We start from the raw sequence: 21,425 nt of genomic DNA, 5'->3' as shown, positions 1-21,425 counted from the left end.
ACCTCTCAACAATTTGCTTAGAAGTACTTTTATCATCAACTGATAGATTTGAGTTCTACACATGAGAAATAAGTAGGACTAGAGTAAAACAAAGGCTTGCAGTCGACCAAAACCAGTTTATTTCTTGCTATCCTGCAAATTCAACACACCAACAGAACGCAAAATAGTTACTGATTTATCTTAAATTCCAATCTTTATTCTGATGTAAAAACGGCCTTTCAGAGTCACTTCTAAATGAGACGAAAAAGAATCATATTTTCCAAAGAAAGATAAATCAGGATGATACTAAGCCTATTGCAATATACAGTTTTATTCCCTTGCAATTTGCTGTGTGAAACATCATCCTCTGTATTCACTGAAGAAAATGTGAGCATAATTAAAACTATGAGAATCAAAACCGAATACTCCATGTTTCTATACTGAATTTGGTAAAACTTTACCGGAATATTCCAAAACTAAAACTTATACATGGGACAAGATTTATATCCTATTCTTCGCTACTTTTTCTGTCTCGGCTGCTGTCAAATGTCTTATCTTGTTCTCTTTTAACCATATTTCACCTCCTACCAAACAATTCTGGAGCTGCTTCTTTCCCATTTTCAATAGCTTCAGACCTTCACTCAATTTGGGGAAGAAACCCTCAGGTCTTAAACACCAAGCTCCAAACACCCCGAATAAAACTGCCAAATCATTGCTAAGCCTCTCAACTCCGCCGTCAGAAAACTTAGCATTGGTCATCAAAATACCATTAAAAATTAACTTGTCTAGCCCAGGGGCCAAACTTCTCCAGACCCCAACAAAGTCCATTCTGTTCAAACCTTCTTCAAGTACTGACATCTTTCCTTGCAGATAATCTAATGCCCCAACAAAAGACTGGGATACCATCCACCCTTCTTCACCTTTTTCCTGCCACTGCTTCTTGTTCTTTAGATAATCTCTGCAGCAAACATCGAATCCCCTCAAAACAACCGTAGACAGCTTCTCAACCCACCCTGTTCTAAATTCCTCCAACCTCCTTATTTCTTCATAAAGAATTCCATTTCCAGACGATTCCTCTAAACCAAAACCATTTCCATCCGTAGATGTGTCCAACTGAGTAACCTGGTCCAGCCCCAACTCAAGAAAAAAGATATCTTCGCACCATTCCTTTAAAAGAGACTCAAAATAACGTGCAGCATTTACAGACTTAGCAACTTTCATCAAAGCATCATTATCTGTCAAGGCAGTTAACCCTTCAGCTTCTTGGCACCTGAAAAGCAAACAGCCCAAAAACCTGTGTATTATTGGTGCCCCACTCAATTTCAAAAATCTTGAACGCAACTGTATGCTAGGCAGTGATCGACAACGATCAATAACAGACGAAAAACGCTGATGAAAGGCACTGGCAATCGCTGGAGACTTGCTGTCTTCTTGGGCTGATAGAACAGAAACTCCACGAATTTGCGTCGACCAACTTCTTTCATTCTCAATCTCAGGTTTCAATTTATCAAATGCATCAGTAAGCTCTATATCAGCCCACAAGTCAAGCCAATCAGGCCTGTCAATAAATACAGAAAATGATGAAAGTTTCTCTAGTTTTCCATCTTCCTGCAAAGAAAACAAGATACCCGAGTGTGAAGCAAGATTTTGGACTCGCTTATCAAATGCTATCATCTGATCAATAAGATGGAGCCAGGATATCCTAGCCTGCGAGTGCATTCCACTTGTGCCATCTTCATCCACCAGCTGACTAGCATACATGGGAAATATTTCTTTTGCCAAGTACGTTGATAGAGAAGTAACCATAGCTGAGATCCATTCTTCTCTGCAACTGTAACCTGACAGCATCGCCTCATCCACCAGTGGCTGCAGTAACTCGTCCATGGAATCAACATAATCCCGAGTCACCTTGTATACAAGGGCAAATATGTACTCTGGTTTATCAACCCACTTGGAGAAGTGGCGCTGAGATGCAATTGATATAGGATTGACAAGCTCTTCAATGGCCCAAAGTGGCTGGTTCAACGCAATTTCTCTATTCTGTCCCTCAAGTTGACGAGATTTTCTTTGCCGCTGCAGTTCCTGCAGACTGCACAATGCTAGAAAACTTTCACAATATTGTTGTTTAAGGTTCCCTTTCATTGTGAAAAGTGGATTCTGGACATCAGTTGACCCCTTTGACTCTGGGCCTAAGGAATTTAAAGTGGACAGAGGTGGAGGCCAGCCAAGGGAAGTCAGAAGGGATCTGTGATCTGCAATAGCCTGAGGTCTTAAAATGGCTAGAGATCGATCAACTCTATGATCAACTGCTGACACAAGTCGTGTCCACTGAGGATGTGTTTTTGCCACTAATCTTAGTGTGTCTTCAGTTAACTTTAGTGTTCTGATGGCAACAACCCGCATCTCCTGAAAAACAAGAAATTAGAGAAGGATATGCGCAAAATTGTTACAAAATATTACTTCCGATCCAAAAGGGCACTAACTTCTGAACTTTTTGTCGATGGTTCTCTCCTCAGAGTTCTCTTCACAGTGGACGAGACAGCATCTTCGATGTCACCAACCAAAGTATCAAGCTTCAATGCCGTCTCTGGAAATTACAATAAAAACGGTGGCTAGAATGAAATATTTCCAAACCAAAATGAGTAAAAGATCACCATGTGTAAGGCACAGCACAGCTGATATTTATGATAAGCAACACAGATAAGAGACAAGACAACAAGGATGGGTTGGCACCATGACCTGTAAGTAACCATGTCTCTACAAGGAAAGTATACCTCAGATCAACAATAACTACGCCTCAAACTAGCTGGGATCGGTATAAGAATCCTCACTATCCATATCTCACATTTTGGCCCGTTCATTCAAACATTTAATCATTTAGGTTATCTAATACTAAAGGTTCTTCCATCATGCTACATTTAGTAAAATTATTTACATCCATATAATTCAGATTCCCACCTTTATGAAGGAAAAGATTGGTCAAGTTCACTGAAAACAAACTCAACAAATTAGAAAAGCAAGAAAAGCTTACAAGGAATCCATGGCCCATCCAGCATATAGCAACCTTGTCACAATATTTATGCCTCCTCAAGAAAATGTTACTTGTTCAAAGTGCCACTAAATATATGTCAAACTCACTGACATTGTACATCAATGGCACTAGACTTTAAATGCACAAGCTTTCTAAATATTGTTCAATTTAAGATGTGAGCAAAACTTGACAGACCAAAAGGATATGTCATAAACTTGAAGGCCTCATTCCTTTTAATGATTTTAAAACACAGGTTGAAGATGCGCTTCATCTCATATTGAATGTAAAGCTTTCATCTTGGGACCACGAACGCAGCCCAACAAGAACTTGCATAAGCAACAAGATTTGCAAGAACTGAAGAAGAGATTACATCACTTGCAGACCGTTACCTTTCAACCAAAATCCTCTATATTTGACAGTAGAAAATGTAGAAGGAAAATACTAACTCAAATTTTCCAAAGAAGCGGTGTTATATCTCCTTTGGGGGACAACCTTGAAACGTGAAATAAAAATGAGAAAATATCTTGTTGGTCCGGCACATTATTCTCTTTTGATCAAATGCATTTTCATTCATAAACATGGCCACAACGGCCGTATACAAGAGATATACCAAAAAGTAGAGAATTTACAAAACGTTATGATTCTCTACAAACTCCACCCAATCGTCTATACAAGGAGGTCACAATATTTATTGAGTCCTCAAGAAACTGTTAGTTGTTCAAAGTGCCACTACACATATGTCAAGCCCCCAATGACATCATACATCCATGGCACTAGAGTTTAAATGCGCGAGCTTTTCCATATATTGTTTAATTTAAGATATGAGCAAAACATAATTGACTGAAAAGGTATGTGTTAAACGTGAAGATGCCCTCATTACCTTTTACTAATTTATAATAAAGTAAAAAGTTGAAGATGCCCTCCATTTCGTATTGAATGTAACGTTTTTCATCTTGGAACCACGAATGCAGCCCAGCGAAAACTTCCATAAGCAACTAGGTTCGCAGAAACTCGATAAGAAAATGTTACCTTTTAAACAAAATCCTCTATTTTTGTCAGCAGAAAACTCTCCTAGTGTAGAAGGGAAAAAAAACTTGAATATTCCAAAGAAGCACTGCTATATCTCCTCTGGGGAGGACAATGTTGAAAGTTGAAACAAACATGAGAAAGTAGCTTCTTTATAGATTTTCTCCAGTGCAAAAAGTTATTAGCGTTTAGCGTTTAACAGAGCCATGTCCAAGTATTTGCATTGATGTTAGAGGTGCTCTTTTTATCCCCCCAATGACAAGGCCAACCAGAAGTTGGTGGGAGTTAAAAGAGAGAGTAAACTATATATATCAACTATGCCTCAACATCAAATTAGTTGAGATTGCATATATGAATCCGCTCTATTCATTCCTCTCCATGCAGATCCATTTCATTCTAATGTAGGCATCTTTCCACTATGAGAACTGTGTCAAACAATAATCTATATTCAGCTAGAGCAGCGATTACCTCCTTTTATCATGAACTTCAAGCACTAAGTCGGTAACCTTGGTCCACAGTGTTTTACCTAAATTGACCAACTTACCCTCAGGTTAACAATATTTTAAATATACTATTAGAACAAAAGAATGTGGCTTAAAATTTTTAAACAAAAAGAAAAAGGACAAAGGCACTCTACCAACTTTAACATTCACTTTAGGCTCAAGCATGTCCTACTGCAACGCAAAAAATATCCATGAATTCAACTTCTAAGACATGACTTCCAAACATATCAGATGCAAACATCCCTGTCTATAATGAAATCTTCTCATCAGAACCATTTCCCTACCTTCCTTCTTCATTGTAATGCCTTCTAATCGCCTCATCTCTCCATGACAAACAATTTCTAAACAAACAATGCCTTCAGGACTGAAGACCTTCAGAATGGTAGCTTTTTGCTCGATTTGAATAATGATCTTCGGAATGAAACCTATTTGTCTCTTTGATACTCAATCTAGTTATTAAAATGGTATATGACACTCTCTTTGCCATTAAGCTTATCTCACTACTACCGAGCAGATAATATCAAGGTAGAAAAATGAACCTCCTCTGTTAACATTAGGATAAATACACTACACCAAACCACACAAGAGTAGTCTCTCTCTCACTCCCTCTCTCTATGAACCATGCTAATATAACCTCAATTTCAATTTCCAAGACCTACATTTCTGTGTTCAATGCGGTGCTGAATGGTTTCTATTCTCAACGTCGGACTTCAAAGAGGTACACCGATAAGTGACAGTGCCTGACAACAAGATATTAGGAATGTGGAGTGCCTTAAGCAATTTTTATAGCAATTGGAGTCAAACTGTAATATAACATGTCAATAAGTAGGGTCATAAAGCTGAGAAGTTGTACTGCTGAAATTTGACAGGAAAGAGCCACAGACAAGAACGATAGTGTTTAAATGGACAACGTGAGAAGTTTGTGTAGATCCTAGAGCCAACTTCTAATGAAAAGATTTTAGCTTAAAGGGAGTAACTAATTCTCGTAATAGATGTTTCCAACTTTTGTGTCCTTCAGGATTTTAAGGAACAAAATTTTGACTATCTTACAATATTTATCTCACTATTAGTCTACAACAATAACAACCAAGCTCGATCCTAAACAATTTGAGATAGAGTATATGAATCATCACTGACCATGTCGCTTTATTTAAGCTCATCTAACTCCAGTATTTTACTAAATAAAAATTAAAAATAAAAAGTACTAAATATTTCTCTATCTTTTCTACTGGCATATAAATCTCTAACATGACTAAAAGACTCCTAAAGAGCATAGGACTAAAGTAGATGTACTAACATGATTCTAAGATATACCCCAATTTAGTATCGCCTATATCAATCTATTTCAACCTTTTTTTTTAAACTAGTATTATTTCCTTTTCTTCCATTTTTTTCCTATTTATTCACTAAGTCTACATGGAGACCAAGAGATTGTAGATCTCAGGATTAGTCTGTTTGAACTATTTACTCACAAGTCATGATCCTAGTCATCAGCTCTAGTCATCAGCTCATTCAAGGCCAATCAAGGGGGGAAAATAACTAGTTACTCTTCATCAGTATCCTAGTACTTGATTAAACGTGAAAAAGAATATCAAATAGAGGTAGCCTGGAGCGTCTAATTTTCCCTGCTACCTGAGCATTAAATTTAGCATTTAATCCACCAAAAAGATTTATTTTTTTGATAAGGAACTCCAGCGAAAAAATATTACTTCTGCTAGCAACTGTACCATACCAATATTTTTACCACAGGTTCTTACTTTGGTACTTTATCCAAGTCTTCATCTTCATATGTCAATGAGCAACTGAATTGATTCATGCGCACAAATCATCAAGTTCTTTAAGAGGTCAAAACCAGTGCATCTACTAACAATAACCTTTTGAATATAGGTAACCCTAACACCTAATATTTTGCAAAACTAAATGAGTAACCTAAATCGAATCTAAGCTATCGTAGTATTTTTCTTTGGGATTAAAAAAAATTGACATCCGGTCACTAATACACATAACCTTAAGATAGCCAACTATGTTTTTGTATACTCAGCTATCATAAATGTGTCTCAATGTCTTGTCATGGTATAATGCCTAGAGAGTTGGTAACGTAAGCTGGCTTGATCTGCTCATAGCTTAAAAATAGAAGATTGCAACAAGGTCTTCAATCAGTCATCCAATAACGTGGCAAAATTTGCCAACATGTAAACATAGCTAGATAAAAGAACTAAAACTGACATCTGATATATCTTCTCACACAGATGTACTTAAAGATTATTGCTTCATTCCCCAATAGATTTACAATACATTTCTTCCTTATTGTTCTCTGACTTTACTTATTCAATGTATCTTCTGAATATATGTTCATCTATCTTTTTCCCTCATTCTGATTGAGCAACCAAAGAAAACATACACAATAGGCAAGATAACATATTATCTCATGTGAACTCACCTGCATATGTTCGCACAGTATCAACCCTAGCAACCTCCTTAGCCAATGCCGGTAGCTCCTCTCCCAGTACCTTCCCTGATCCTCCATCTACACAAACAAAGTACAGATTTTTACAAGTAATCACACATTAGGAAATCAACAACAACAACATACCCAGTGTAGTCCCACAGGTGGGGTTTGGGGAGGGTAGAGTGTACACAGACTTTACCCCTACCTCGTGGAGATAGAGAGGCTATTTCCAAAGGACCCTCAGCTCGAGTAACATTTAACAAGGAAGTACGAAATACTCCCTCCGTCCCAAAAAAATTGTCTTACTTTCCTTTTTATTTTGTCCCAAAATGATTGGCACATTTTTATATTTAAAAACAATTTAACTTTATGAGATTATTTACAACCACACAAATATGTAAGACTTATTTTAGATCACACATTTCAAAAGCCTTCATTTATTTCTTAAACTCTGTGTCAAGTCAAACTGAGACAATCTTTTTGGGACAGAGGGAAGTAATAGAGAAAGCATAACATAGCATTCACAAACAACAGAAAGTAGTAGAGATCGAATGACGAGAATAATGCTAATACTAACTAAGGAAATCAATGAATAAAAGATAGGCAAGTATATGAAAAAAAAAAATGCAGTTTTTTTGTACCTGATGAAGAAGAGGAAGAAGCTAAGTGAAGATCTCCTAATTTGGCATCTATATCTCGGAGAAGAACACCAGTTCGATCCGAATGTGAAGCGTGGTTAATGAGATAGCTACGGAGCTGTGTATTTAGATCCGAAAGGCTTTGATCGAGAGCATGACACTGACTTCGGAGCTCCGAAAGTAGAGCCGGAGCCTGTTCAAGGTCTTCTTTTGCGTTGAGTTTACCGTTGAGGAAAGAAACGACTGACGTGGATAGAGATGAGGGTGGAGGTAGAGTTCGGGTTATCGGGTCCATCGTTGATGCATTCGGATCACATATGAAGTGAAGTTAATGGCTTTTTTGAGACTTGAATTGAAATGTGAAAGAGCATCAAGGAGGCATAAAAAAAAATCTGCTAATTTTTGCAACAGCTTGCGGGAGACTTGGAAATATGATTGAAGTAAAGTGGGGAAGAAGAGGTTTCCGGCAGCTTAGTCGTCGGAGATGACAGTAGAGCGGCGAGAATGTCCCTCAAAGGAGTTTTGGCCTTTGCCAGAAGGGAAATTAATGATTTTGGTCCCTGAATTATCGAGCTACTCTAGTTTTAGTACTTGTGTTGTTCAGCTAATCACATTTAACCTTTCGATGAAACTAAATGTACAATTTTAGTCCATAAAACTAAGGGTCTGTTTGGAAACCCACCTGGTAATTGGAAATTGGTCTAATTACTAGGTACTACAGCCTAGTATAATTACGAATTTACGATGAGACTTGTTTGTTTGTCATTACGTAATTATACGCTTATTGTTTGATTGCACAAGTGTAATTAGATTAATTAAATTATTAAGATTTAAAAATTATTTTTTGATAAATATGTGCCTTTATAAATGATATTAAATTAGGTATTTAATATACATTTTATTTCTTGAAAATATACTAATCAATTATATATTTGTAACTAATATTGCAAAACATAATTGGTATATATTCTACAAATTAATAATATTTTAATTTATTAACTATAAAAATTAAAACCACACATTTTATGAAAACATCATGGACTGGATGTTTGACAAAAACATTAACATTTATAAATATAATGGCACAACATTATTCAATTTGATTAAAAAAAATCTATCAATTGTATGGAGATACATATTATTTATTGAAAATATAAAATTAAATAATTATAAAACTGCAACTAATATTGTAAAAAAATTGATATATATTTCAAATAATTAATACTTCAATTAAATCAATTAATAAAAATTCTAACTAAACATACATTTTACAACGTCACGTACAATATGTTTGACAAAAAATTAATATTTACAGGCGTAATTTCAAATATTATTCAAATGTTTAATAAAAGGTAATTTATCAATCCTAACATCACTTCACATAGTTAAGTTTGTCTATAACCTCGTTCAATAACAAAATCCAAATATAATTACATCTCCGTATAAGTCAAGTTTGTGGACAACTCATTCTTTCTAAGATTAGGAGGTATAATTTTTTTTTTAAAATTAGAATAATAACATAGCTAAGTGAAATAAAATAAAATAAAAATAGATAAGAAAGAAACAAAAGTGAGAGATTGTGCAGAGGCACGTGAAGTAAACGTTGCGAAATGAGAAATTAAAGATGAATAATGTAAAAAGAATTAATATTAAAAAAGAATTTAAAAAGTTTAAATAAAAAAATTAAAAAAGAAAAAAAGAATAGAAATAAAGAATAAATCTAAAATAATAGAAATTAAAATAAAACCCAAAAAAAAAAAAAAAAAACTCATTATTACCCCATGTAATTACCTGCAATTCTCACGCCCACTCTGAGAATTGGAGAGTTTAATTACACCCAATTACATGTTGACCAAGTAATTACTCTGTTAGACATACATGTCAAAAGCTGTAATTACACGGGTCCGGAACCAAAATAACCCAAAAAAAAAGGGTATGAACAAAGATCCTTAAAAAAGAAAAAAAAAGAACAATAAAAGTACCTTTAATGCATGATTTTCATGCGTTAAAGGATGGCTTCCTTTTTTTTTTTATTTCTTTCTTTCTTTCTTTCTTTTCTTTCTTTCTTTCTTTCTTTATTCCTTTCTTTCACACTTTTTTACATACTTTAGCCATAGATTAATCATGCTTCGAGACTCCAAAACTTGAATATTTTATATAGAACCCTATTTATCTTTGTGCGATTAATAAGGTAGGCTCAACACATCAAGGATACACAAAACTTCGGATTGTCATTTTAGTGGTTGAAAAGTGCTCGAAGTCCATTTTTGTTTGAAGGCTTGTTGTCATTAGCTTTAAGTTATTTATGTTTTAGGGTTTCACGTTATTTTTATATTAATGCGTAACTTTATTTTTAGTGATTATAACTTTATTTTTATAATCAATTAACAAAATATCAATTCATGATCAATTATTTATGTGTAATTTTTTTTTTTTTTTGCGTTATACCCTTCAACCCCCAACTAATTGAGTCCTTAACTTAAATAACCCAAAAAGTGGATTTGGGTACCAAAATAACCCATTAAAAAACCTTTTGCGCACTAATTTATTTGTAAGTTGGTGAAATTTTAAATGGCCATAACTTTGCGCTCGGATGTCCATTTGATGCGATTTTTTTTTTTTGATTTTGGGTATTTTTTTGAGATCTATGCATCCGACCGCAAGGAAATTTCGCCCGCCCCAAATTTTTCAAAAACGTCCGCTATCCCATTCAATTTCAATTTTCCTCCAAATTCGTGCACAATTTTCATTTATTTCTTTTTTAAATCTAATGGCGAAAAATATATTTCAATTCCATAATCCGGTGATAATGTTGTTTTCAATGTCAATTTCAAGGTTCCAAATTCAATTTAAGAAAACAAGTTAGATAGCTTAGTGAACATACAAAATAATAAAAAGTGTCTACATTGTTACTTTTAACCAACTTGGTTTGGCGGTAAAGCCTTTGGCTTTTGACTTTTTTTTTATCTCATCCACCAGGGATCAAACCTCGGCAGGAGCGTTGAGAAGATATTATTAGTGAAAAAACGAACTAATTTATTTAACGATTAACATGGGATAAACAAGTAATTAACACGGGAAAAACAATTTCGTAAATAAATATATTAACAATGACATAATTAACAAATATTAACAATGCCATAATTAACAAATAATTAACGGAGATCCATGGAGGTGTCGTTTTTGTAAATACTAAATTATTCATTATTCTTGAAATTAACTAAAAAAAATTCTCTAATTAGAACTTACTTAACTAGGATAAGTTATGGAGGAATTAATTAGTTATTTTGAATAATCCATGATATTGTATTGTTGATTATAATTTACTTAACTCATGTAGTTAAAGTAATAACGAACAAAATTTTATATTAATTAACTAATCCTTCGTCAAAAAATTATGTTAACTAACTAATCCTTTTCGGAAATTCTGTTAATGATGTTCAATCCAAAACTAAGGATTTAGCTTATCGTTTGTTATTCAGGATTTAGTTTATCGTTCGTTATTCGGGATTTAGTTTATTATTCGTTATTCGGGATTTAGCTTATTGTTCGTTATTCGTTAATGGATTATTTTGGTACCCAAACCCACTTTTTATTATTTTGTATGTTCACTAATGCTATCTAACTTGTTTTCTTAAATTGAATTTGGAACCTTGAAATTGACATTGAAAACATCATTATCATGGATTATGGAATTGAAATATATTTTTCGCCATTAGATTTAAAAAAGAAATAAATGAAAATTGCGCACGAATTTGGGGGAAAATTGAAATTAAATGGGATAACGGACATTTTTTGGAAAATTTGGGGCGGGTGAACAGCCTTGCAGCAGTTCAGATGCATAGATCTCAAAAAAATACCCAAAATCAAAAAAAAAATCGCATCAAATGGACATCCGAGCGCAAAGTTATGGCCATTTAAAATTTCACCAACTTACAAATAAATTAGTGCGCAAAAGATTTTTTAATGGGTTATTTTGGTACCCAAATCCACTTTTGGGTTATTTAAGTTGCGGACTCCAATTAGTTGGGGGTTGAAGGGTATAACGCAAAAAAAAAAAAAAAAAAATTACACATAAATAATTGATCATGAATTGATATTTTGTTAATTGATTATAAAAATAAAGTTATAATCACTAAAAATAAAGTTACGCATTAATATAAAAATAACGTGAAACCCTAAAACATAAATAACTTAAAGCTAATGACAACAAGCCTTCAAACAAAAATGGACTTGAAGACTTTTCAACCACTAAAATGACAATCCGAAGTTTTGTGTATCCTTGATGTGTTGAGCCTACCTTATTAATCGCACAAAAATAAATAAGGTTCTATATAAAATATTCAAGTTTTGGAGTCTCAAAGCATGATTAATCTATGGCTAAAGTATGTAAAAAAGTGTGAAAGAAAGGAATAAAGAAAGAAAGAAAGAAAGAAAGAAAAGAAAGAAAGAAATTAAAAAAAAAAGGAAGCCATCCTTTAACGCATGATGGACTTAACGGGTCCGTCTCCGTTAAGTCCTTTAACGCATGATTTTCATGCGTTAAAGGTACTTTTGTACCTCTTTTTTTTTCTGGGGTATTTTGGTTCATAACTTTTTTTTTTGGGTTATTTTAGTTCCGGACTCGTAATTACACTCAATTACACCCAAATCCAATTACAGGGTGGCTTTCCAAACAGGCCCTAATGGAAGAAAAATATGTTTGACACGATCTAAGTTAAATATGTAACATAATCTATCATTTAAAGATACTTTTGTGAAAAAAAAAAAAAAGGATATTTAAGTTCCGTTAATAAGAAATATTTCCTCTTATATAACTTTTCCCTCTACTAGTTATAAAGAATCTGTTAAATATTAGTAACTTTGTTTAATTTTAGGCATTAATTTAATCTATATCTATATTATAATAAAAGGAGGGTAGTCTAGCTTGATATTAAGCCAAGTGGCGTAATATGAACAAGTCACTTGGCAACAAATTCTATTTGTAATTGACATTATTAAATGTACTCACTTAATTTGGTGGATTTGATTGGAGAAATATAATTAATTGATATTCTTGGATCTAATTATAGTCAAGAATACTCCTTTAAATGGTAAGATAATATTACATCAACAACAACAACAACTCCTCTATGAAAAATAATTGTATATTTGAAAAATAACCCTAATACTTCATTTGAGACACTCATTTCACATTTATATAAGTGTTAAACGTAGAAGTCTTCTTATGATATTTTTGGCCACTCCAATATTATGCATTGGCCACGTTGCTTTTTTAAGTTTTTTTGTTCTCTAGTATATTACATACAACAGCAATATAATATTTAATATAATTTACTTAAGATTTTAAAGATTTGATGACTTTGAATTATGCTAGGAAAGAAAGATTTAGATTTGGGCAATTAAAGGACCCATACAATTTCCCTACTAAATGCTACATTAATAATTAGGTTATTAGATATGAGGAAAAAAGATGTAGTATGATCTACTTTTCAAATTAAAAATGAGACGTTATTGTTCAAAGCTTCCAAACGTAACTTGTTGGATTTGATTGGAGAAATATAATTAATTGATATTCTTGGATCTAATTTATAGTCAAGAATACTTCTTTAAAAGATAAGATATAATATTACATGATAGAATTCAAAAAAAAAAAAAAACTTTAACACCATACAGAAAATTCTTAATACAAAATATAACCTACAGAAAATATTCGAATACTGCATATTATATATCAATTACACGATTTGATGACTTTAAAAATTTAAAACATTCTAGGCAGCAAAATAGGATCTTAAATAAAATAACTTTATTATAATATAAGTAAGAAACAAAATTAGGCTCGACAATTTTTTTTTTAGGTTTGACCTATTAAAGGAAAATTGACAACCCATATGATCTCCTCACTAAATGCTACATTTAATAATAAGGTTATTAGATGTAAGGAAAAAAAAATACGGTATGATTTGCTTTTCAAATTTAAGATGAGACTTGATTGTTCAAGGCTTTCGAAAATATGGTAATGATTTTTCTAATTTAACATACAAAGTGAAATAAATTCTTTCCTTTCATTTTAATTAAACACTAAATGAAAAATAAAATAAAATATCATGGTTGCGGAAATAATATAGGTAGAGGAGGATAGAGATAATTTAACAGAGGGAAAAATTTATTTGCTTTATTGCATATAATACAAAAAAAAAAATTAGAGAAAATTCGATAGATTTTTAACAAAACAATATGTATATTTATTATATATAAGGTAAGAAAAATAATAGTCTTGGGAAAATAATAGTCTTGGGCTATTAAAGGAAAATTGGCGATCCATATGTTTTCTTCACTAAATGCTACATTAGATGTAAGGGAAAAAGGATGTAGTTATGATTTACTTTAATATTTTATATGGATATAAAATTTCTATTTTTTTTATATATAAGTAAGAAAAAAAATATGTTGGGAAAAAAAGATTTACTTTTGGGCTATTAAAGGAAAATTGGCTACCATATTATTTTCTCACTAAATGTTACATTAAATAATTAGGTAATTATATGTATGGAAAAAATTATGTGACCATGATTTACTTTCAAATTTAAAATGAGACTTGATAGTTCTAGGCTTAACCTCTTATATATACCTTTCCAGTAACACATAAGTTAAATTAGGTTTTCTTCCTTTTTTTCCCTTTCAAAAAGAGGGATCTGTCATTATGTATGTACATTGGTTAAAAGAATCTCCATTTATTTCAATTTTTTTTTATTTCACTATGTTTTATAGTGCTACAAATGTACGGGAAATGATAAAGATATAGTAATTTTTTTGTGTGATTTGATTGAAGAATGAATGTAATTTATTTCATGTTACGTGTATTTTTCTGCTATCCATCATGTTTAGTTATTTGACAGTACTTAATTGTTATCGTAATTTCAAGCTATTATTTGATCTTTTGGTTGATTGTATGTGTTTTTATTGTTGTTTAATGATGGTGATAATTTATCTATTAATCTAAATTTGAGAGAAATATGGATGGATTACCCATAGAAAAGAAGATTGAGGACTTGGTAATTTAGCCTGTTAACCCAAGCTTATGAAAAATCATTTTTTTTTATTAAATAAACAGAAGTGAACAAAAGACAATTTAATATGAAGTCACATGTCAATGAAACGATATTAAGTAATGGATAATGCAATGACAATAGACAAAATCGTAGAAAAGAGAATTTTTCTAAAATTATTTTTTATAGTGTAGATATATTTGGATAAGATTATTCGAACTCAAATCATAACAGACAAAGTTAAAGATAAGAAATATTGAACAACAAAAGAATTTCAAGCCTTGGTAATGTAATGATACCAAGTAATGAATATAACACCTATAACGATAAACAAAGAATACAAACGTTAAAACTTTAATGTAGAAATATAGAGAAATAAGACTTATGTATATATAAAAATATTGAGTATAAACTCAAATAGTTAATACTCACCGCGCATCGCGCGTGTACGTATACTAGTTGAAAGTAAAGAGATCTTAGTTGAATAGTGCAAGGATCAAAACTGTTAACGCAGATGATTCAGAACCAAGATCGATATTTTCCCTTTGCAGAATGAATCTTAATTTATTTATTTTTTTGCGCGGATTGGCCTTCATTTTGGGTGGTCTTTAATTTTGCCCTTCAAATTGGTGGTCTTTAAGTTTTACCCTTCGCCTAATACCCCAAGGTTGTGGATTTGAACCCCAGCTAAAAAAAAAAAAAAAAAAAAAATTCACAAGGCAGAATTTGCAAATCTGTCCATGCAAACGTAGAATTTGCAAATATGCTCATGCAAATGCAGAATTTGCATGGGCAGAGGTAGAATTTCTGCCCATGTAAATTCTACCTTAAGGCCCAAATTCTTGCAAGGCAGAATTTGGGCATTAAAGGCAAAAGTTAAAGAGATTTGAGGGACAAAAATTAAAGGCCACCCCCAGCGAAGGGCAATCCTGCAAATTGCCCATCTTAATTTGGATGCCGAAATGGGCTTTTACAGAAGGGCAACTTTGTCATTATATTTTGTTGTTCGCGTATAGCTAATTCTTGAATTAATATCTCTCGTTTGGATGTGGTGTAAAATTATACCAAGATTCCAATATAAAATTATTCAATAATTCGTCTAAAATGTTTCAGTTTAAGTGTCTTAATTTGACTAGAAATAAATTTAAAAAAATAAGGAAGAGTACTCAATCTTAAACTGCGTGTAATGTACTAAAATATCTTTTAAATGTTGTGGTATTAAAGGTAGAATAATATTTTAATATCATGATAATAGTTGCAACTTGCAATTGTATCTGATGCACAGTAATGACTTAATTTCTCCGATCATTATACTATGTGAAACTATGTGTTCTTGCTGTATGAATGTTCTTAGGTCAGTCTCTGTTGCTATCACATTCCTTAGTTATTTTGTAAAACATAATGGATTGCGGAAGAACGTTGGCAGGAGAGCTATGGAATAAGGGAGGTAATATCTTTTGCATTTTGGTAATTTTTCACTTCTTCTCAGTTCTCACGATGATATCCTTTTATTTTTCATGTAACATTGACTATTTCAAAAGGTCACCCTTGCCTGGTATATCACTTATGTGTTTTTCCTCTTTACTATCCTCTTTTTATAGAGTTGCCTACTTCTTTTAACATAAAGAGAAATTGTATTGAAACCTCTAAAAATTTGCTTTACGAAAGCTAAGACTTCATAGTAAATTTCCTTTTTTCCGTTTAATCAGTGAATTTTGGTCAAAGGCAGAAAATCTACAATGACTCGGGATTCATATATTTAAATGAGAACTAACACTGATGACATTTGATAATTTGATGATCCTTAAAAGTAGCAGGACGTTTAGCATAAAGCTAAAATTTTGAACGCTGAATTACCATAACTCAAAAAAATTTAGACTGAATTTCCATTAGTAAAACTGAATTCGTCCATGAACCAAGCATAGTGTTCAACTTTGCACTTATTCTTGTGGGTCTTGATTCTGCGAGATTTGTTTCTGAAAACTTTTTTAACTTCACTGTTAGAACTGACTCTGCACAATGGATTTCAAGAATCTAAACTAGTGGACAAAGATTTCAACATTTCCCTGCTTGGAAAAAGACTGTTTATGAGTAGGGACACTTGTTTAGGAGACACCAAAAATGAAAAAAAGTTACTCTAAGAAACAAAATGGGATCTGTGCTACTTTGAATGACAAAAATCTGTATCCAGCATGCTTCACTGTCTTCTGTGTTATAGAGGAGGACGTGAATTTGCAGAGGGTGTTTTACAAACCACTGACATGTATGTAAATATCACGACACACAGAAGAAGTTGGAGATGACAGCTAGTGTTACATCAGCAGCAGGTTAATATACTCATTATCCCACATTTATGACACTCTGGGGAATAGTTTAAGCAATTATTTGACGCTGCGATGTCTGGATAAAGAAGTTGAATGTGAACTTCCTCTTATAACTTAACAAAACAGAGAAGCACAGAAATAATCGACCTACTATAGAAGCACACAAAACTACATAAGAAACATGGTGATTCAGTTTTTAATTCCAATATGAGAATGCAAATACAGCTTTCAGAACAAATGCAAGACAATGCGGGTACTTGGATTCTTTCTCAAGTTTGACATGCCAAAAACATGGAAGTGTTTACACTCTGTGGACAAGAAAGCAGGGTAAGAACTCAAGGGTGCAGGTCACATTCTAGGACAATAATGCAGTCCACTAACAACAACTCTGGCACTGCTCGTAGAGATACCTTTTTGGGACAGAAGAGAAAAACCGCTACGGCATAGTCGTAAGGCAAACAATAAGAATACATGATAGACACCTCTACCAAAAACCATATTTGCTAGAAAGACAGAAAATAGAATACATAAGCTCAAACTGAACAGTTTCATGGAAGAACAAAAACTGAAATATAAATGAAACCCGAATTATCAATTTACAACACTGTTTCGACAATGTTTTCAGTAATATTTTCAAATCTTCGAACCTTACGACTGCTTCAACTTATTGGTGTATGTCACTTGTACACATGATGAATTTTTCACGTTAACCAATTGATAATGATACAGATTGGCAGCAAAAGATCAAAGAGCAAACAGGTGAGTTTGAGTAGATCATACAGATTTTGGTACTCATATCCAAAATAAGACACCTCAGCAACCCATCACCGCACAATTATAGACAAAACTTCCTGAATGTTTTCTGCCCAACAAATTCCAATTTGGTGCGCCTTCCGTAGGTTCCCAAGAATTGATCTCAATGAATCGGCCATTCAACGCCCTAGGTCCTCCAATAACTATCAGCTGATCTCCACATGCCCTAAATGCTAGCCCCCAACCGTTCATAGAGGTTGCCTGCTCAGGCAATCTTCCTACAGTAATCCATAAGTTTCTTCCCTTATCATATTTCCAGACTTCATTTTCAGCATAATAAGCAGCATATAACTCATTCTTCACAACTGCTAAGAGTGGAGGTGCCTTAGCTACCGCAGGAGGATCATTAGCTCCAGCCCCCCTATTACGTGTTGGGAACATATCAGGTACCTCAATCCAAGACTTTGCTTTGAAATCATACACTTCGCCACAAGTAAGTACATTTGAATTGCCAACACCAACCCCACCAATTACATAGAACTTCCCATCCATGAATACTCCTGAACACAATTTTCTTGGTTTATTCATGCTTGGGAGAGTCTCCCATGTTCCTTTCTCTGCATTATAAAGCTCAGCAGAGCTTAGTATATTGCCCCTTGAGTCACAACCGCCTGCTATAATTGCAATTTCCCCAAGGCTTGCCGAGCCAAAGAGGCACCTAGGTGTCTTTGTCTTCATACCCGATGACCATGAGTTGGTCAGGATGCTGTATTTGTAGATGACATGGGACTCTATTTCCTTTCCAAAGACAAGAAGTTCAGTACCAACTGCCAGTGATTCCTTGTCGGAACACATGAAGCATTCATTTGATGTCATTGTTGGCAAATGCATCCACCTACAGCGAATGGGATCAAAGGCCTCCCATTCAAGGAGGCTGCAAGAGAAATAAACCCAATGTTCTACGATACCCATTCGTCTCCTGAGCCTATACAATTCTCCACTCTGAATTAAAGACCTAAAGCTCTGGTTCAATGAAGCAATTGACCCATAATCTGACCTTGAGCAATGAAGCAGGCAATTTATTGAAAGGTCTCGCCCAATTTGGGGGATTAAAGAAGTTGAATCAGAATGAGTGCCACTATCATGCTGTTTATCTGATTGTTCCTCTTGAGAGAGAGAAAGATCATAAAGACACTGCACGGTTTCCTTCTTCTCTAGGGCATCAAACAGTTTGGATGACTTTCTGAAACCAATGTCTATTACATCCTCCAATGGACGCTTTCCCTTTGAGTGTTCGATAACATGGAAAGCATAGTATATCCACTTGCTCTCTTGCTCGCACGCACAAGGAAAGTCACTTGAAACAACATATGATCCCTCCAACATGACGCTTGCTATGCAGAGGGGTCAGAAAACCACACCTAACCTGCAAAACCAAACCCAAAGCCAATGCCTCAAAAAAATCATGCCAAATATAATCAAATCAGGATTTTGATTTTCTAGATATTCCAGTAAGAATACCACATCTACAAGCACAACAGCTTTCAATAAAATGCAAACATTAATTAACATAACAGCAAGATTTTGTTGTCTCCAAGCACTAGATGAAGCAAGCATATAATATTCCTACAGATCTATAATAAGGGAAGAACATAAAAGCATGGAGTTGAATGAAAATATTTATGGTCCTTCTAACAAAGATAAATAGGTGAAAGTCGATGCAAAATTGTTAACCAAACCGATTGTTAATGAGCTAAGAAATCAGTATTGTAGTACCTGGTAATTTACAATTTAAGTATAACTGAAAGCAATGGCCCTACAAAAAGGAAGGGCAGAGAAACAGCAAGTTTTTACTCCTTTAGGACATCTAATTAGGGGGATTCTGTGGGAAGAGAAAAGGGTAAAAGGATCACCACCATTGATGTGTTTGGATTCATTAGGAAACAAAGAACATAAAACAGTAACCACCTTTTATTAGGTAGTGTTATTGCGCAAACATTTGTAACTGCTATAACCAGTTTTCTATGGGAAGTTTTTAAACTTCCCAAACATGTGACGCAGGACGCTTACATCGGAAGCTTTTCACTACTGTTGCAAAAATATTCCTCACCGAACAAACTCAACCACATAATTTGTTCTCCTTCGCATTTGCCTCTTTTTTCTCGGTGTAACAAATATCTTGCATTGGATTTTCAACAATTCATCAATTCAGGCAACATAGTTCCTCCATGTTGACATTGAGCTAATTAACTCAACAGTTCACAATGCAAGCATATAACACAGAAAAGGTGATGTATCTATTAGTAACATAAAATTATGAATTAAGACATGCTCTGGTTAATGCAGTTCCCCTTCATGTAGTTTGTACAAGTATTTGAAAGTTCAAACAACTTATGAAACATCCAAATAGACGATAAACTTCATATTATTTTGTTGCAAATACCTTATTCAAGCCAATATATTAGCCACCACCCACCAGCTGCCTCCAACCAATTTAGAAAGATCACCAAAAAAGCAATAACTGTTAGAATCAAAGATTCCTAGCAAACTTATAAAAATCGTAACTTTGAAGATTGTGAACATTTGACTATATCATCCATAAATTTAACTTGAACAGCTGATAACCTAAGAAGTTTTTTGCTTCAATTTAGAAAAGAAAACTAGATTTTTGAATAAATTTAACTTGAAGCTCTCTGAAAAAGAAGGCTTTAAAGAGGCATCAGCAAGGTAAAAATCCTCTCTTGTGTTATCTAAAGATGACAAATTCTATTAACTTGTGGAAGAAGAATGATTATCCCTATCCTGATACAAGGTTCACAGTTAAAACAGAAAAAAGAATCATCTTTGATTCACAAAATAGCAAATCTCATGAAACGGAAAAATCAAGCCAATCAAAAATGAAATCTTACTTTCAAGTGAGACATTTAACAATCATAAATGAAATCTCAATGAGCATAAAGCTCTTATTCAATGCCAATCGTAAAACTGAAAACTTGCAGATAAAAATTGATTGGAAACAAACTTAAGAGCAGCAAAAATCAGAACCCAAAAACTTTAACATATTAAAAAATAAAAATGAAGAAGAAGAAGAAGAAGATAAAAGAACTTACTGATTTTTGGAAAAGGAAAAATCCAGTGGAATGAGTTTGTTACAAAGCCATTAATGCGAAATGTTAGACTAGTGTTGATGAGGACTTTTTTTTTTTTCTGTGTATCTACATTTGAGGCCCCCTTCGAATCTCTGAGACAGACAGACAGCTGTTCTCTTTTCCTCTCAGTCACTCTTTTCAGAGTGTTTATTCTCATGTCTCTCAGACAAATATAGATGGATTGACTTTTTCGCCTTTTCTTTTTCCTGTTGGATTCATTAATGGCCAAATAATACTCCGCCCCTTGAGAAATGATACTCCCTCCTTTCAATTTATATAAATCATTTGATTGGACACGATATTTAAAAAAGAGAGAAATTTTTTAAAATTTGTGATTTAAAATAAGTCTTGAAAATTTGTATGGCTGTAAATTCATAAAGTGAATTTGTTTCCAAATTAGGAAAGATGTCATTCATACAAAGAAAATAAGTTCAAACAAATTGAAACAGAGGGAGTATTAATTAGGACGGTTAACTTTACGCTTATTTATGTCTAACTTATAATCTCTATTCATTTAATAT

The 21,425-nt window shown here is 33.4% G+C and overlaps 2 protein-coding genes across 2 annotated transcripts; both read right to left on the bottom strand.

The window, feature by feature from the left end:
• Positions 1 to 356: 356 nt before the first annotated feature.
• LOC132055921 (RINT1-like protein MAG2) lies at positions 357 to 8,039 on the bottom strand. Its single transcript, XM_059447945.1, has 4 exons — positions 7,630 to 8,039; positions 6,980 to 7,066; positions 2,463 to 2,566; positions 357 to 2,385 (listed from the first exon to the last, which is right to left on the bottom strand). The coding sequence occupies exons 1-4, from the start codon at positions 7,919 to 7,921 to the stop codon at positions 481 to 483; spliced, it is 2,388 nt and encodes a 795-aa protein (XP_059303928.1). The 5' UTR covers positions 7,922 to 8,039; the 3' UTR covers positions 357 to 480.
• Positions 8,040 to 17,487: 9,448 nt separating this feature from the next.
• LOC132055920 (F-box/kelch-repeat protein At1g74510-like) lies at positions 17,488 to 21,107 on the bottom strand. Its single transcript, XM_059447944.1, has 2 exons — positions 20,866 to 21,107; positions 17,488 to 19,181 (listed from the first exon to the last, which is right to left on the bottom strand). Exon 2 carries the CDS (start codon positions 19,139 to 19,141, stop codon positions 17,816 to 17,818), a length of 1,326 nt encoding a protein of 441 aa, XP_059303927.1. The 5' UTR covers positions 19,142 to 19,181; positions 20,866 to 21,107; the 3' UTR covers positions 17,488 to 17,815.
• Between the last annotated feature and the right edge of the window lie 318 nt (positions 21,108 to 21,425).

This window comes from Lycium ferocissimum, chromosome 5 (assembly GCF_029784015.1).
Source record: "Lycium ferocissimum isolate CSIRO_LF1 chromosome 5, AGI_CSIRO_Lferr_CH_V1, whole genome shotgun sequence".
NCBI lineage: Eukaryota > Viridiplantae > Streptophyta > Magnoliopsida > Solanales > Solanaceae > Lycium > Lycium ferocissimum.
The sequence above is the reverse complement of the archived record's forward strand: the minus strand, read 5'-3'. Positions and strand labels throughout refer to the sequence as shown.